Genomic DNA, 17,646 nt, shown 5'->3' on the forward strand with positions numbered 1-17,646 from the left:
AGCTCCAAGGCTAGGACTCAGGTCTCCTCTTCCTCTATCCCAGGAGCAGGAGTGCCCTCACACCCTCATTCTCCGTGCCTCAGTTTTCCCTCTGTGGCAGCTGTAAAGGGGCATCACTTGGATCCCCCTCTAGAAAGAGCTTGCCACTTGGCTGGGCTCAGGGGCTCAGGCCTGTAATCCCAGGACTTTGAGAGGCCGAGGCGGGCAGATCACTTGAGGTCGGGAGTTTGAGACCAGCCTGACCAACATGGAGAAACCCATGTCTACTAAAAATACAAAATGAGCCGGGTGTAGTGGCTCATGCCTGTAATCCCAGCTACTCGGGAGGCTGAGGCAATAGAATCGCTTGGACCTGGGAGGCAGAAGTTGCGGTGAGCTGAGATCATGCTATTGCATTCCAGCCTGGGCCTCATGAGCGAAGCTCCACCTAAAAAAAGGAAGGAAGAAAGGAAGGAAGGAAGGAAAGAAGGAAGGAAGGAGGGAGGGAGGGAAGGAAAGGAAAGGAAAGAGAAAGAGAAAGAAAAAGAGAAAGAAAGGAAGGAAGGAAGGAGGGATGGAGGGAGGGAGGGAGGGAAAAAAGAAAGAAAGAGAAAGAAAAGGAAAAGGAAAGAAAGAGCTTGCCACTCCACCATGAGGAGGGCAGTGAGTGGAGCCTCTAGCCACATTGCCTCGGGCTCCGGTCTTTGGTCTCTGGCTGAGCCTGTCACTGCTCTTCCCCACAGCCCAGGCGTTGAGCAGGCACAGTGGGTTTACTGCGGCTTCTACGTGCAGCCTTTGCCCTGAAACTCACCGTGACGTTGGCGGAGACTTTTCAGATCTGCGTCCACGTCTGAGCTTCTCTCTGCCCAGTCCCACACTCTCCTCTTTCGCCTCTCCCAGGCTCTGCCATCCAGTAAGCGCTCACAGCCCTAACTCCACCTCAGCCTTTGCTCACTGGAGGACTGAGCTGACACTTCGAAAGTTCACACCTCCCTCCCCCACACACACAGCTCTAAGCCCCAGCCTCCAGGACAAGGCACAACCACCCCCCCAGCCCCGACACACACAGAGCTCTAAGCCCCAGCCTCCAGGACAAGGCAGGACCCCCCCCCCAACTGACACACACAGAGCTCTAAGCCCCAGCCTCCGGGACAAGGTTAGGCCCGGACACACACACACAGAGCTCTAAGCCCCAGCCTCCGGGACAAGGTATGACCATTTCAGAGCTTGTCCCTGGGCTTCATTTCCAAATCCGTGAAGTCAGGACAGTTCTTCCTCCAGCACCTGCTCTCCTGTGAGCTTGGTTTTCTTCCTAGATGCAGCTGTGGCCCCACCAGAACATCCCCACAATCCCACACCCAGGCAGTGCCAGGCTTCCTGCAGGCAGCAACCCATGTCTAAGTCCCAGGCACAACCCTAGCCCCCAGACGAGTGCAGGTGGTGAGACGTGGGGGTGAATGAATGGTATTCACTGCACACTGTTACAGGAGGGATGAAGGGGATACTTCTCCTTCAAACACCTGCCCAGGCCTCTCCTGCCCTCCACAGCTTGAGTTAAGCTGCATCTCCTCACAGGAAGAACTGGCCCCAAAAGAAGGCACGGCCTGGGGAGGTGGTAAGCGCTTCATATTCTCGGAGCTGCCAGACCCATTTTGGTCTTTTTTTGGATAAAGACCAAAAGTATAGGTCCCTTCAACTCAGAAGCCCCGAAAGCGAACGCTGTCTGCATCCAGACAGCAATGTGGGGGGGCTCTGGCAGGGGAATCCCGGAGCAGTGACTCCCCCGGCCGGTGTTTTCCCCACCGTGTCCTGGCCTGGCCTCCCCCATACAGGCCAAGGCCCCTCTGTGGCCCCAGCCCCCTTTCCACTCCACCAGAGACCCTCACCACCGTGGAGCCCTGAGCTGGCAACCTTGAAGGCAGCGAGCGCAGGATTCTGAGAGGGGCTCGGGGGCTGGAGGAGGCGGGGGCGGCAGGAAGCCGGGCAGGCTCATAATGAGTCACTGCAGATTCTCTTCGTGCCGTGCTGGTTGTCACAGGGGATGGCAAGTGACTCCACTTCTCTCTTTCCCGCCACCTCCCGCATCCTTGGCACCCATGATTCTGAGATCCAGAAAGGATATGAGAGCTTGGGGCTAGACACTAGGGACAGGTTTTAGGGATCCTGGAGGGGAGAGTTCAGAACAGACCACCCCAGAGAGGAATCCGTGCAAGAAGAGCATGGGGGAACAGAGAGTAGGAGGTGACTGAGGCCCTCCCCTTTAAACCTGGACTGGGAAGGCAAGGCAGAATCCAGAGGGTCTCAGGCTTTGGAGAGGGTGGGGAGATGGGGTGCACAGGCTTCCCACTCTCTCAGGTAGTTCGTCAGCCCCACCTCTGCTTCTGACATCCGTCTTCCTCCAAGAAGCTCTCCCAGACCGCCTGGGTGCACAAAAGGATGGCTCCCTCAGCAGATTCCATGGGACTCCCCAAGAGTGGGCCACGGTTGACCCCCCTTCCCCCCAGTGCCTCAGAACACAGAATAGGACATTCGGGAGCAATTAGTTGAAACATGGTCACATTTAATGTTGGTGAATTTTTTAGGCTTTTGTTTGGTTTTGCTATTTTCTTTCCACACTTTTCACTTCTGAATACGCTTTGTGCCCTTTGATAGGTAAGGAAGGGTGGATCCCCCCAGGGGAACAATTCTGAAAGAACAAATAAGTGATTTGTATTGCAAAGAATCTGCAAGGAAACAATTATTTCTGATTCACCTACTCCCTTCTGGGGAGCCAGGCCTGCAAAGGCAGCAGGAGGCCTTCCCAGCCACTCGCTGCCTCCAGCCTGGCCAGCACCCCCTCCAACAGAGGAGAGGGAGTGTGGGCCCCTCCAGAGCTGGGAGAAGGCAGCCAGTCCTCTCCCTCCCTCCTCACCCTGCCAACCAGCCACCCATTGAGGGTCACGTGGCAAAGTGAGGTCTGCCTCTCCAGTCCTCACCCCCATCATACACCCTCAAGTGTCCAAGAACCTTGTCCTTCAGGAGAGCAGAACTCCAACAGCCCGAGAGGGATCGCACATTAATGGTGGGGTTTCAGCACCCTGCAGTTAGCTAGCCACTGTGTGTGTATGTGTGTGTGTGTTGAGGAGTGGGTGCTGAGGATTCATGGGAGTCCAAACCCACAGATTTGCTCTTCACATCTAGGGCTTCTAGGACACAATAGGGCACCATGCCAGCAGAAGTAACTCCCCAGAAAAAAGACATAATTTCACTGTCCTGCCAGGGAACTGAGGCCTGAGACGGGGTACGCAGGGTCATAAGGAGACATAAAGACCCCTGGTTTCTGAGCTAGCAGCAGCCCTCAGGGGTGTGGACAGCTGAGGATCTGGCTGAGGACCATCCAAACGCTGCCACCACTGGGAGATTGAGTACAAACCCAAGAAAGGCGAGGACAGAGCCACCTCCACAGTTCCCAAACCTAAGGAAGGTCCTGTGTCCAGGCTCACTGATTATACCGGGAAGGAGGTAGAAATTGCAGGGAGCACAGCAGCTCCCAATTTCCCCTCTGGCAAGGGAATGCCCCCTCCACGTCTGTGCACGCAGTGCACAGCACAGGGCCTGGCACACAGAAAGTGATTAATAAATGTGCATGGAGGAAAGGAGGGAGGCATGGAGGGAGACAAGAGAGGAGGGAAGGGAAAAGAGCACGTGTGGGGGTGGAATGATGGAAGGAAGAAAGGGGAAGATAAGAGAGTAGACGAAAGTGTAGTCACGCCCTAAGAGGGCCCGGGCGCCCATTCCCTCCCGGCTTTCCCCACGCCCCTCAAGTCCACCCCAGCGCAGCAGCTGTAGGGAGGGAAGCCCTGGTGGGTCCTCAGGGAGCGCCCGCGCGCCTGCTGTTCAGTCAGAGCCTGGCGCTTGACCCCCTGCAGGTAGCCGCACCTCCCCCTGGGCGCTGGGACCCGCTGCCGTCCCCGCCTCTCCGCGGAACGCTGCCCCTCCTCCCGACGCCCTATCCTGCCACCGCGACCGCCACGTCCAGCCTCGACCGTGCAGGCTCGAGCCCGCAGAAAGATGGCCAGCAGCCACCTGCGCTCGGTCCACAGGAAGACGCGCCCCCAGGGCGCAAAGCTGGGGACTCCGCTCCCCCATTCCAGGGACGAATAGAAGAGGAGAGGGACTGTCCCCGTGGAAGCCCAGCGCCAGACGCAGCGGCCCGGGGCCCGGCCCCTCTCGGGCCCCGGCGTCCCCAGCTGTGAAACGGGGAATGCGGGAGGAGGTCGGAGTCTGTGGTTCCTTCCGGGTCCGCTGCGGGGTTGGCCGCGGGCCGGAGCAGGCCTGGCCCCCACGCGAGGGCGCTGGAACCTCAGCCCGGCCTCCCCGGGGAGGCGCCCGCCCAGCCCGCGGGTGCAGACACGCCTCCTCCCGGGAGCAGGTGCCCGGGGGCTCGAAGGGCGCCCCGCAGGTCGGCGGGGGAGGGGGGCGGGGGCCCAGGGTCCGGCCTCCGTCGCGCCCTGAAGTCCCTCACCGGCCGCCTCCGCGCCCCGGAGGAGTCGGGGCTGCTGGAAACGGACCGCACCGCCGACCGCGGTCAGCCCCGGCCACGTGCTCGCCCCGGGCGCGCCGGGAAGGCAGCGGCGCTTCCGTCGGCGATCGGGCCGCGCGCACGGGCCCCGCGAGGCGCATGGGTGGGAAAGGGGAGGCTGGCGGCGGCTCGCGGGGCGCGGCTCCGGGCGGGCGGGCCGAGGGGAAGCGCGGGCGCCGTGGGGCCGAGGCTCCCGGGTGCTGGGCCCGCGCTGCGGGGTCCGCTCGGGGCGCGCGGAGCTCCGGCGCTCGCGGGTCCCCGGCCCCGCCCACACCTGCGCGGTGGCCCCGCCCCCGCCTGCCCATTGGCTGCACCCGCCGCCCGTCAGACGAGCCCCCCGGGGCCCGCCCCCAGCCGAGCGGCGCCTCTTAGTGCCCTGCCCGCGCTGAGCCGCTCAGTCCCCGGCGCCGCCACCGCCCGCCGCGGGCTCGGGGCCCACCATGCGCCCGCCACGTCCGCTGCCGGCCCGCTGGCTGTGCGTGCTGGCAGGTGCCCTCGCCTGCGCCCTCGGCCCGGCGGTGAGTGTGCGCCCGCCGCCCAGAGCCCAGGGGCTGAGGGTGGGGGATGAAGGGTGGGGGCTGAGGGTGGGGGCTGAGGGTGGGGGGCTGAGGGTGGGGGGCTGGGGAGGGAGTAAGGCGGTGGCGGGAGCCGGGCTGTCTGCGCGTGTCTGTGTAAGAGGAATAGGGGACACCAAGCACCTCGTGTCGCCTCCTCCCACAGCCCCAGACCGAATCTAGACTTGAAGGTTGGGATATTGGTCGTTCCCAGCCCCTCCCAGCGCAGCTCGGGACAGGCTCGGCTTCAGTGGAGGGACAGCGGGGAAGAGCGGACCCCAGACTTGGCTTCCCTGTAGTGGCTGCAGATGTGCAGTGGGGTGGGCGGCGCGTGGCTGCAGGGTCAGGTACTGTGGCCGATTGAGATAGAAGGTCTGGTACACCCCGGGTGCAAGGGAGGGTGTGAGGGTCATCCTTGCGTGCAGTGCCCGTCTGGAGGTGTCTGTGGGGTGTTGGCAGCAGAACCAGTGCTGGGGGCCCCAGGACCTGAGAAGGGGTTCTTGGGATCAGATGAGTGACAGGCACACCTCTCCCTGTGCCCTCCCACCGAGCAGAGCAAAAAGGTACCAGAGCCCAAGGTGGAAGCGGGTGGGCCGTGAGGGGCTGGGGTGGTGTGCGAGAGGAGGAGCCAGGCCTGTGTGTGGAGAGAGCTGAGCAGGAGCCACTGCCCCCTTCCTCCCACCTCTGCCTCCTCTCAACATGGGTACGTGTATGCCTCTGATACGTGTGTACCCATGTGCCCCATGTGTGGGTGTGCTGTGTGTGTCTTTGGATGGCTTACCTAGGCCATGAGGCAGATGCTGATTGAGGCAATAGATGCATGGGTCATCTCACTCTAGAACAGGGAGGACCTCAGCACTCATTGAGTCCACAGAAGCCCATTTTACAGATGGGCAAAGCGAGGTCCAGAGACACAAGAGCCACATCTGTCTCCCACCAGTCAGACCTAGACAGAGGCTAGTTTTCTCCCCACCCTAGACCATGAGTATTCTAGACTTGCTGCCTAGGCAGGGCCTTGAATGCCCACTCCAAGTTGGCTGGGAGAGGGTGAAGAATCGATTCTAGTTCATTCTAGCCCATGGTCACTTCCCTTACTAACACCCCCACCAGAGCAGGGATATGTGTTTCCATCTAGCGGATGTCTTGAGCACCCTGGGGAGGGAGGCTCATTGCCTGTCCTAGGAGCAGACCCTCACCCCGCCATGACAGCCATGAGACCCACCTCCTGAGCACTCACAGCCTTACCAAGCTCTGTCCCCGGGGCCTCAGCTCTGGCACAGCTCGCATGACGCCTCCAGGCCCCACCAGCAGCTGTGCCCTCTCAACCCTGCTGACACCCCATTCCTCCATCCCGGGAGGCTCTGAGCCCCGGGGCAGAGTGGATTCAGAGATGCCTCCTTTCACACCAGGCCACTTCTGCTTCGTACTTCCTGAGACAGCCCAATTCTGGCTCCTCCCCCTGTCTTTCCACAGCTTACTCCTTTAGTGCCCAACTCTATCTCCTCCAGAAAGCCTTCCCTGATTGCTCCAGCCAACTCAACCCTTCCCCTCTAACCCCACCCTTCAGCCCTACCCTACCTCCCAGGCTGGGCTATTCTGACCGTCCTAGGAGGTCAGGGGCTGGGGTCTCTTACACCCACATGTTCATTACAGCCCAGTGCAGGGGCTGGGCCCACAGAGAGAGGCGAAGGAACTCAGCCAGGACTGGGTGAGGGCAGGCTGGAGTGAGGGGTCCCCATTTCCCTCCCTGCTTCTCCCTCCTCCCCACCAGCTGCCAGTCGCTCCCTCATGGAATGGACACCAGGCAATCTTGCTCTAGCTGGACTCGGTGTGCCGGAGGAGGGAGGGTACCAGGAGTTATCAGAGCCATAAAATGGCAGCTGCAAAGTTCAGGTTGAAGCCCAAAGCCTTATCACTCCTGTTTATGGTGCCCTGACTTCAGCCTGGGAAGGGGAAGTCTCTGAACAGAGAGGCAAGAAAAAAAAAAAAAAAGGAAAGAAAACCTCCAGTGTCTCAGAGGAGGAAGTCTGCCCCAAGGCCACCTGTCAAGCTCCCACTGCCCCTGCCCCTGTCCCCCGGACAGCAGGCACAGGGACTCCTCATCCAGAAGCAGAGCTGCTCAGGGCAATGCCCAGCACGAGGCTAGTCCCAGCTACTCTGGAGGCTGAGGCAGGAGAATCGCTTGAACCCAGGAGGCGGAGGTTGCAGTAAACCAAGATCACACCACTGCACTCCCAGCTTGGCAACAGAGCGAGATTCCGTCTCAAGAAAAAAAAAAAACTATTTCTGAAGAAGAAAAAAACAGTTTACTCTCTCCACCATGTGTATAGTGTTTTAAATTTTTACTTTTATTGTGAATAAGCAGAGAGAATATTACAATGAACGTCTGAACACCCAGTTCCTAGGTTTGACAGCTGTTAGCATCTAACAATTAATATATGCTTCATTTGCTTTTTGGCTGAAGTATTTTAAGTTATAGACCTCCTGACCTTTTACCCCAAATAATTTCAGAATGCGTATCTAAAACCAAAGGACATTCTTTTATATAACTATGAGATTGTCATTACCCCTAACAAAATTGACAGGAATTGCTTAATATTCAAATATCCCCAGCCGGAAGGTGAGGCAGCACCACAGGACGGGCGGTGACCCTACCCAGGGCCCGGTCTTCTCGCGGAGTTTCGCGTCTGTGTCTGGCGGGACCGTCCTGCGAGCTGGTGGGGAGAAGGCAGGGTGCCTCGGGCTGGGCTCCCCTGGGCAGGACCCAGCCTTTCCGTGCAGCCCCTCTCCTGTGGCCCATATCTCTCAGGAAGTACCTCCTACTACCTAACTTCAGAACAAGTTCTTCCTGCACAGCAGGTCACCAGAAGAGGGGGAAGAGGCCACCAAGCAACCTCCATGTACTAAGGACTCAGCGTGTGGCTGCCTTTGCGGGAGCCCAGCCCTCTGCAGGTGGCTCCAACATCACCCAAGGGACTGTTTATAAGCTGAGTCCTGCAAACTCCAATCCCCTAGGTGTGGCCAGGGTCACAATCAAGCAGCAGAGGGTTTAAGCTAAATGCTTAGCCTGTGTCTGCTACACCTGCTTCTTTAGCTGTCATCGCAGAGATCCTCTGCAAATAAAGGAAGCCGCCCCAAAGGAAACCTCCCAAGAAGTGTCCTTAGATGGGACAGGCTAAACGTCTCTGCTTGGGTTCTGCTAGTTACGGGAGCCCTTGTCCTGATACCGCTCTGAGAGGCCGGAAGTTCTTCTCACCCCAAGCCCGGTCCTGTATCCCTGTGTCTCCCCGAACCCCCCATCTCCCTCAGCACTCACGCAGCAGTTCTCTGTCTACTCTTCTACCAGAGCTCAGCCTTCCCCAAGAGGAGGTATGACTGGCAAAAAAAAAAAAAATGGATTTGCAGTGGGGAGGCTTTGGGCTGTTGGCGAAGCAGTGTAAAAATGCCAGGAAGAGAAATCAGCAGGGGTGAAGGGAATTGACAGACTCGAGCCTTGTGGTGGGCGCGGCTGGCACCTGTGAGCAGGTAGGACCTTCAGCCTGCCGGGGTTACGCAAGGCACCACGGCTGTGGCTAGGCTTGGGTGTGGACAGCAGGGGCAGCCTGGCACGAAGGTGGACGACAGCTTTGGCAATCACTGCTAAGCCGCTGGCCAGCCCTGGTGCCTGGCTGGTGTCTTACATGTGACCCTCAACCTCAATTCTAGAAGTAGGTGTTACTGTTCCTGTCCCCATTTTATAGATGAGGTTGAGCAAACTGCCTGAGGCATCCAGCCAGGAAGTGGCAGGCAATCTCATTCTGGAGCCTGGGTCTGAACTAGGATCTGTCGCCTCATGAAGAGGGGCCATGGCTTCCATGGAGGGGTATGGCATGTCACATGCCGCCCTGGGACTTTAGATACTTTTAAAATTAGTAAAATGTACAAACCTGAATCGACAGCACAGTGAATTGTCACATACGTGTACACCTGTGTCGCCACCGCCCTAGTCAAGCTACCACACACTCCCACCACCCTAGCAGGCCCCTCGTGCCCTCCACAGCGAGCTGGAGTCCTGACTTCCTTTCATGCTCTCTGCAAAGCTGGGAGCGTGTTCCTCCTCTCTTTTGTGACTCCTGGATGCGTGAGCCCCCTTATCTTCCTATGTCCTTTACCCGCTCCCTCCCTGCCCTTCCCTCCTCCCGCCTTTTCTCTCCTCTCTCCCCACTGCCTCCCAATTACGAGATCTGCGCATCCTCACCTACCCACCTGCAAAAGCCAGCAAGGACGAGTCGCTGGGCTGCTGTCCTGTGTGCCCGTAATCACTGTTTTCTCTCTGGCTCCTCCATTCCCCCTGTCTCTTTGTCACCCCGTGACTTCAGCGGGGGGCTTCCGGGAGAGCACATAAGTCGTGAGGTGTGAGATGGTCTCTGTAGAGGGCTGGAGTAATGGGGGAGAAGGCGGACGGAACCACTCCTGAGTCCCCTGTCCTCTGCTCCCCATTCCTCTGCCTCCTCTGACAGTCACAGGCAGGGAAGGAATTAAAAAGCCCTCTTTACAAACCGCAGAAGCACAAACCATCCAAGGAGGCTCCCCAGGCTTGGCAGTTTGCAGACAGTTCTTTCTCCTGCCTCACCTTACCCAGCCTGCTTGTTCTGTGCTCCTCGCAGAGAGCAGCTGCTCCCCAGAGGGACGCTCGTTTCCTGCTGTGCTGCTTGGCTCCCCTGCCCCAGCTGATGAGGCTGGGGCTTCTGATTCGCGGTCTCGGCTTCCCTTGAGGGGACTGAACACGGCCTATAAGCCTGAGCTGGGCCCACGCTGTCTTCCACAGCCCCTCGCATCTAACAGCCACAGCGCTCAGCGTCCTCACCCCTCCCCCACCACCACACCCAGCCTTTGCTCCGGGCCTCAGGTAACCCCACACGGGGAGGAAAGCAGGGCTTTCTCTCCAGCCCCTCACTGGATCCTGTGCTGGACTGAACTCCAAAAAGTAAGCTTAAAGGGAGCCTGCCGCTGCAGCTGAGCTGAGGCTGGAGAGTTTTGGGCCAGGCTGGGTTCTCAGCACCTTCTTTAGGACAGGAGTTCCTAAGCCCAGAAGGAACCCAGGCAAGACCCAAGAAGTCCAGAGCATCTCCTCCATCCTGTCCCACGCCATGGTGTTCGCTGGATATGGGAGGTGAATGACAGGGAGTTGGCAGGAGAATCCTGGGCCTAGTTGGAGACGGGAACTAATCAAGTGTTCATTCTACCTGCCCGCCCCCCCTCCTCTCTAACCCCCCCCATGCCCTCTCCTGGGTTCATCAGTTCCTGCCTGGACTGGTGCAGTAGCTTTCAGCCCACCTGCAACCTGAGGGATCTTTGTGAAATGTGTATCCCCCATCCTCAGCCTCCTGCTTCAAATCTCTGTTGGCCCCCGTGGCCTCAGAGTGAAAGCTCACACTTGAAAACTGGCATTCCGAGTCCTTCCCAGTCCTGCCCCAGGCTGCATCTCCCAACGTGTCTCCTGATGCCCCCGGAGCTCCTCGCTGCAGCGACACCAGGCTTCTCGCAACCTGGCACGTATTAGGCATCTTCATGCCTCCATGCTTGTGTGCACACTGCTCTGTTGCTGGGGTGCTCTTACCCCACTTGTAATTCACATATCCTCCGTGACGTGCGTCTACAGAATGAGTTCAGCATACCCATTCTGCAGGAATCCCAGACTCTAGCTGTTTCCCACCCTGGAACACTTCCCCGGCATCAGGAGACCTGGCTATATTCTGCCAGGGAGTTTTCTGACTCTCTCTGTGTGCCTGGAGCCCAGAGGGATAATGAGGATGTTTAGGGAAGTAAGTAAGTGGGAGAGGAAGTCCAAAGTCTGCCTGAATTCCTCGGTGATAAGGACTAGAGGGAGCTGCCCTGGCCCGGTCCCTCAAAGGGCAATGGTTGGCCAGAGGGCCCAAGGCCAGGCTGCGGAGAAGGGTTGATGCAGTCCAGACCAGTGGTCAGAGACCGAGGTCCCATCTGGGAACGTGTGTTTGCCGGGTGACATCCGGTCCCTCCATCTCCTCTACCCTTCTGCAGATAGGACTCAGCACTAAACTAAACTGTGGCAAAGACAGAGCTCATCTTCCAGACCACACCCACTTTTTCATAAGCCCCACAGGCTCCTGCACCCACCCCTCCTTTCTCTCCAAACTGCCGCTGAGGAAGGGCGCTGTGGCCGTGCTGTCGGGGAGCAGAGTTGGCTGGAGAAGTTGGCCCAGCACCCTTCTATCCTCAGAGAGTCGCAAGCAGACGCTGGCAGAAACCCTTGGCGCCCATGGTGATCAGGAAACAAATATTTATTGGCAAACTACGTGGCCATAGTCCTGGCTTAAGAGGGCCCAGAAAGTGAGGGTGCCCATTGTCCTGTCCTCAGAAAGCAAAGCTGAACGCTTTTGTTTACAGCAACCGGCAGAAAACGCAGCTGATCCAAGCCGTAAAGAAAAGGTACCAGCTCACGTTGCCAGCTGTAGGTTTCAGGCATGGCTGCATTCGCAGCCGCAGACAATGTTAACAGGACCTGATTTTTCTCCATCTCTTCTGCCTCAGCTATGTGGCTTTCATCCCTGTGTTCCACTTGTCAACAAGAGGTCAGCAGAAGCCCAAGCCCTTGCTTCCTTTAAGGCTTCCAGTCCACTGGGAAAAAGCAAATTCACTTGCTTAATCACTTAATCCAAAGTCCCAGGAGGGAGCCTCCTGGCTCTGAGTAGCCTGACTCGGGCGGTGGGTCAGGCATTGTGGCCGAGAGTGCCCTGGGCGACTTAAGTCTCGGTCACATGTCAGTCCCCTGGAAGAGGGTCCATCAGAACTCCGTGAACTAGAGGTGGTTTCCCAGACACAGACGAGCACATGGCACAAAGGGAGAGTGAAGGGGGTGGAAGGCAGAAGCAACAGGTGTCCGCTGCGTCTGTCCTGCTTTCACATTACAGGGCGATGAGAGGTGAGACTGGGCAAGAGAATCAGGAGAGGCTGGGAAGGGCCAGAAAGTAGAAAGAACCCTGTTGCTGGCGGGAAATGGGGTTGGGATGGTACCCTGGGGAGACAGGTGCTCCAAGACAGACCAATGGTGGGACACAAGGCAGAGTGGCCAGGACCCAGGTTCCTCTTCCAGAAGCCACCTCTGAGATCGACCTGGCCACTCCTCCCCCTATACTTGAGGATGAACCAGCCACAAGTCCCTGGAGACATAATGTCTTGAGCATGTCAGCCTGAGTAACCCTTATGGGAAAGAGGAAGCACATGACCCCAAAGAGGAACCACAGACACAGTTTCCTTGAAGTCTCCTATCTTTTCACAGTTATATGAATAACTGTATCAAGCTCCATCACACCACTGTGTTACTTTCAGTAAGTTGTGAATGACTTACCAGCTACTGTCCTTACCCCCGTTGGCTGGTAAAGGTGCAAAATGGATCTCGTGTTCACGTGCGGCTTCCAGGGCAATGGCAAGCAGGCAGGCAGGGTCGGGACGCTGGGGAATCTAAAGGAGTCCTGGAGACGGAGGCCCTCCCTGGACCTGGGCAAGCTCGACCCTGGTGCTAGCTGCTTCTGGGAGGGCTGGACTCCAGGTGGCCTGTGAGACAGAGGCCCCACCACAGAGCCCTCGGCAGGAATGAGAGCTGCCGGGGTGGAGGGGCGTGGTGCGCACCCTCAGGCACTGAGTCTGCCGCTCCAGCCTGGGCCCCTCTCCCTCCACAGCGATGGATTGCTGGCTGCCAGCGGGGATGCACATCCCCGTAAATGGAGCTGATTTACTTAGAACAGTGGTCAAAGTACTAAGCACTTTGGTGCCTGCAGGCCAGGAGGGACCCCCTTAAAGGAAGGCCCTCCCACCTATGTTCTTCCCACAGATCCATTCAAGAAACCTCTAAGTCAGCAGGGGAGGTGGTTGAGGCCCATATAGCTTACAGAGAAACTGAGGCCCAGGGAGGCAAGGACTCTGTCGCAGGGTGGGAGGGACGAGTTGGAAGAGATGCTGAGAATGTCCGATTCTGGAGTCTCGCTGGACTCTCCTATGGCCCTGGTGGAAACTGGCATTCTCCTCCCCAGGCAGAGATGGGGAAACTGGTGTGGGGTTGCCGGGGCCAGCAGCCACTGTTCTAAAGCCACAGACACAGAAGCTGCTGCCAGCCCAACACTTCCTCCCCGGAGGCCTTCACCCACCCTAACCCATTAGGAGCTCCCACAACCTGTTTTGCCTGGCTGCTCCTAGACATCCATCACCCCACCTGCATGTCTTCCCCTAGGTCAGCGTCCCTTCACACTGGCCTGACCCTGATCCCAGGCCAGGGTTAGGGAGGGCAGAGGGGAAGCTTGGGCTTTCCCATCCCTTCTCTCCGTCTTCCAGAGCCCGAGGGAGCCTGCTGGGGTCCTCGAGGGGCTCTCTTACTTCCTTAAACCTCCCCACCCTCATCTCCATCTTCCAGAGCCCGAGGGAGCCTGCTGGGGTCCTTGAGGGGCTCTCTTACTTCCTTAAACCTCCCCACCCTCAGCAGATCTGGTATAGCTTGAATTATTTAGAGACCGAAAAGGGGGCAGGCGAGGTCTGGGCAAGGAAGGCCACAGCCCCCTTCCCAGCCTGGTGACCCGGGGACTGAGCACAGGACGCTGGAATGACAGGGCTGGAAAATCAGCTAGACGTCTGGATTCTTCCCAGGCCTGGCCCTGAGAACCAGAGGCCAGGATCCAGCTCCACATAACAGAGTAGTGGCATGAGCTGGCCCCTCACCGGGGAAGCCGAGAGAGGGACAGAGGACGCTCAAGCCAAGCTGGAGAGTGGCCAAGTCCAGAGGCAGCTCCGGCCTCCAAGGGGACGCCCTCTTACCGCTGTCTGGGGCTGTGCCACCCACAAAGAGACGAAGCTGTCACAGCTGCAGCACTGTTGGGGGAGCCAGCAAGAAGCCGTGGCAGGGTCCTCAGGGCCCACCCAGGCTGGGACAATGACAGCAGGTTGGGGGAGATTCAGGTCAGGCTCCGGTTTCAGTCTGGGGTTGGATTGGCCTGCACTGGGACTGGGACCTCCTCCAGGAGAGGTGCAGCGCAGGGATGGGCCTGCTGCTCCTGAGTCTGTGGACGAGGCTATCGGCCCTTCCTGTCTCTGTCCCCAGGGCGGCCAGGCGGCCAGGCTGCAGCAGGAGTGTGACTATCTGCAGATGATCGAGGTGCAACAGAAGCAGTGCATGGAGGAGGCCGAGCTGGAGAACGAGACAGCAGGTGAGGCCCCACGAGCAGAGACGGGCTGCGCGCCCCCAAAAGCCCGAGTTTCCTCATGTCACGTCTGGGATCCAAGTCACGTCCATTCCATATTTGTTGGATGATGGTGATGAGAGGTTGGGGAGCCAGATGGAAGAAGAAAGGGGCTAACAGGACTTCACTTTCCCATCACCCCACCCTAGGCCTGGGGAACCCCCAGCCAGGCTGAGGAGGGCATACTAAGCTGGGGCTCTGAAAAGTACATGGAGCCAACTCTGCCTTTGGGGGTCCCTTAGCCCTCTACTCCAGGAAAAGGAAGATGTCCATGGCTGCTACCCACCCAGGACGTGAGGCCAGGGTGCTGCGTGGTGGGGGCCTGTGAGCAGGTGCAGGGAGCCCCTAGAGCTGGCATGGGGAGAACTAGCCCCAAAATACCACACTCCAGGATCAGAACATTGTACTGCATCTCCGGGGAAGAAGAGGGGATGTTCAGTCACAATATGTGATCTCCACAGGGACCGCATGTAAGCTCAAAGCCATCTTGGTGATCCAGAGCAAGAAGGGGCAGGAGTTGTGTCTGCACAGATGTAAGACCCTCACCACAGGGACTCCTCAGGCTGGAAACTAAGGCATGCTCCTCCCTCTCAACCCCAGGCTCAGGCTCTGCCACACCCAGAGAACTGACAGTGACCACACACACACACACACACACACACAAACACACACACACACACACAAACACACACACACAAACACAGACACACACAAACTCACACACAAACACACACACACAAACTCACACAAACACACACAAACACAGACACACACAAACTCACACACAAACACACACACACACACAAACACAGACACACACACAAACTCACACACACAGACACACACAAACACACACACACACACACACACAGGCAGGCCCAGCCCCTAAGCATACATATACAGGCACACACACTGGGCTCCCCATCCCAACCCACCCTGAGTGGTCAGTGAACCATCGGCTCACTGTTCGGCTGATGAGTCGAGGTCAGCCCCAGCGGCTGAGCACATGAGGGCCCAGCCACTCCTCAGGGGCGGGAGGGCTCCACCTGGCAGTGTGAAGAGCGTGCCCAGCTCACTAGACTGGACAGTGGGGCTGTCAGTGCAGATGACAGCACCCTCCTTTCGGCTCAGCAGCCCAGGTTCGAATGGGCGGAATTCCTTGGTAGCACTTGACCTAGACTTGGAAGGGGGAACAGGTTTGGGGAAACAGGCCGGAAAGGTGGGAGGCACCGAGGCAGGCTTCTCATAAGGAGCGGGGCATGACTGTCAGGTTCCAGTCTCACTGCCAGGGAGGCGGCCTGGCACGTCTGGGCTGGAGGCAGTGAGGTGGCCGTGCCTGCTCCGGGCCTCCATCGCAGGCCATCCCCTCTCCCCGAGGCAGAGCCTCCAGTTATGTAACAGCCTTGCTCAGGAGCAGGGAGCATCTTTACGTCTTCCTGGCTCACTAGTCCCCCTTCCAGCTCCCTCTTCTTGGCCTTGGTGCCCCAGCTGCCTGCCTCCTGCTCTGCCAGTGAGTATGTATAGCCTCACGGACGGGCCTCGCCAACCCTAGTCTCAAAGCAGGACAGCGCTTTGACTCTAGGGCCCAGAGACCGAGGCATGGGTCACAGGGTGGCTGGCCCTGCCCACTACCTGCAGGCCCCGCCCACGCCACCAGTGCAGGGAGCCAGGCCCAGGTGCAGACAGGCACACCTGCCAGGCCTGGGGCAGGCCACCCTCATGATTCCGATGAGGTCACTGCTGGCACAGTGTGCCCATGGAGTGCCAACACCCTGTCACCAGCAGCCAGGCTGGGATGCAGACAAGGGCCGGTGTGGGTTGTGGCCGTGGGTCCATCCGTGGCCTTGTGTGGGGCGCTGCGCCTGTGCCTCTGGGGTCTATAGCTCTGCGTCTGACTCTGAGTATCTTTGTGAGTCAGAAGCGTGTGTCTGTTGAAGCCTGGACACTTGCCATCTCTGGACGTGCCTGGATGTGTCTGCCCGGTGGCCGTGTCTATCAGCGTGATGTCGGCACACCCAGACCTGTCTGTCTCTGCAGATCTGTCTCTGTGAGCTGGGTGTCTCTCTGTCCATTTGCACAGAGAGCGGCTTTCTATGGTCTTTCTGTTGTTTCCTTTCTCTGTTCCGTGTGCAAGTGTACTTGTGTGCATGTTTGTGCACCTGGCGTTCCATGTACCGGCGTGGACATGTCGGTGTGTGTATCTCTGTGTGCACACAAATCCACAACATAGCGCAGCAGAGGCCCCACCTCACTTGCCTCGCCATCCCTGACCCCAGGCTCTGGGTTGGGTTTTCCTGTGGGGTCACAGTCCACCCGTGGGCACACATAGCCAGCCTGGGCCCTGAATTTCTGTAGGCCTGGTGACTTGTGGGATGGGACCTGCGGGTCCTCGTTAGGCCATGCACAGAGGAAATACTCCCAGTTCCCAGCCCAGGACAACAGGCCGTTCCAGGCACCAGGTATATCCATGGCTGTCCCCTGTCCCTACTTCCCCAGCCACGCCCCTCATACTGGCCTCCCGTCCCTGCTCCCCTGCCCCGCCAGCTGCCCCACACCCCAGCACCAGTTCCCAGCCCAGCCTTGGTTGTGCTGAGATTCCTTGAGGCCAAGTGTGGCCTCCCCAAGGGCAGGGCCTGGTTTCCTCTCTTCTGTCCCACCGCAGTGAAGCAGAGCCCGGGGCCAGAGGCCCAGCCCCGGGTTCACTCCCTGGCCTGTACTGGCAGCAGAGGTTTGCAGAGCCCAAAGTCTGGCAGGGACCCAGACACAGTAGCCAGCCTACATAACAGGATATGCCCAGCGCTGTCAGAGAGGGGTAAACAAAGTCCAGCAGCAACCCAGTTCCCCGAGAAATGACAGCAGCCCTTCCAACCAGGACGAGAGGGAATGTGTGAACAACCAAACCTCTCACCAGCACCGTGGCTGGAGTGGGCTCTGCCTCCACTTCCCCATCTGCGAAATGGAAGCTTTGCATAAGTTATTCATCTAAAGCGGTCAGAACAGAGCCTGGCACTTGCAAAGGTTATGTAAGTGTTTGCTGATATTCATAACAGGGTCTTGAACCCCCAGCAGGGTTTGACTGACCTGAAGTGCCCCTACTCGGCCTTCAGAGAGGCTGGCCCAGAACGGAAGAGGGACTGGCAGCTAACTTGAGGCCACAAGAGCCCTCAAGCCAGGCTGGGGGGAAGCACTCCATGAGCAACGGAGGCTGCAGTGTCCCACCAGGCCCTGGGGGCCCAGGTATCCTCCTCAGCCTTCGGCCACAGGTGCGGCCAGACTGCTGCCGCCCCAGAAGGTGCCCCTCGCTGTG

General features: G+C 58.6%; 1 protein-coding gene across 4 annotated transcripts in view; it reads left to right on the forward strand.

Annotated features, from left to right (window-relative positions):
* Positions 1-4,904: 4,904 nt before the first annotated feature.
* The window catches only part of VIPR1 (vasoactive intestinal peptide receptor 1), a 31,673-nt gene continuing 18,931 nt past the window's right edge, over positions 4,905-17,646 (forward strand). For 2 of the 4 annotated variants that reach the window (XR_004264540.1, XM_032264283.1), the window contains exon 1: positions 10,354-14,306. Coding sequence is in view for 3 of the 4 variants with exons in the window: in XM_032264283.1 (XP_032120174.1) it covers positions 13,805-14,306 (502 nt within the window). In the remaining variant the exon portion in view is untranslated. Of the gene's footprint in view, positions 5,059-10,353; positions 14,307-17,646 lie in introns of those variants that run through there. The other 2 variants (XM_032264284.1, XM_032264281.1) reach the window with 2 other exon arrangements.

This window comes from Sapajus apella, unplaced genomic scaffold, assembly GCF_009761245.1.
Source record: "Sapajus apella isolate SASKATOON/1434 unplaced genomic scaffold, GSC_monkey_1.0 scaffold143, whole genome shotgun sequence".
NCBI lineage: Eukaryota > Metazoa > Chordata > Mammalia > Primates > Cebidae > Sapajus > Sapajus apella.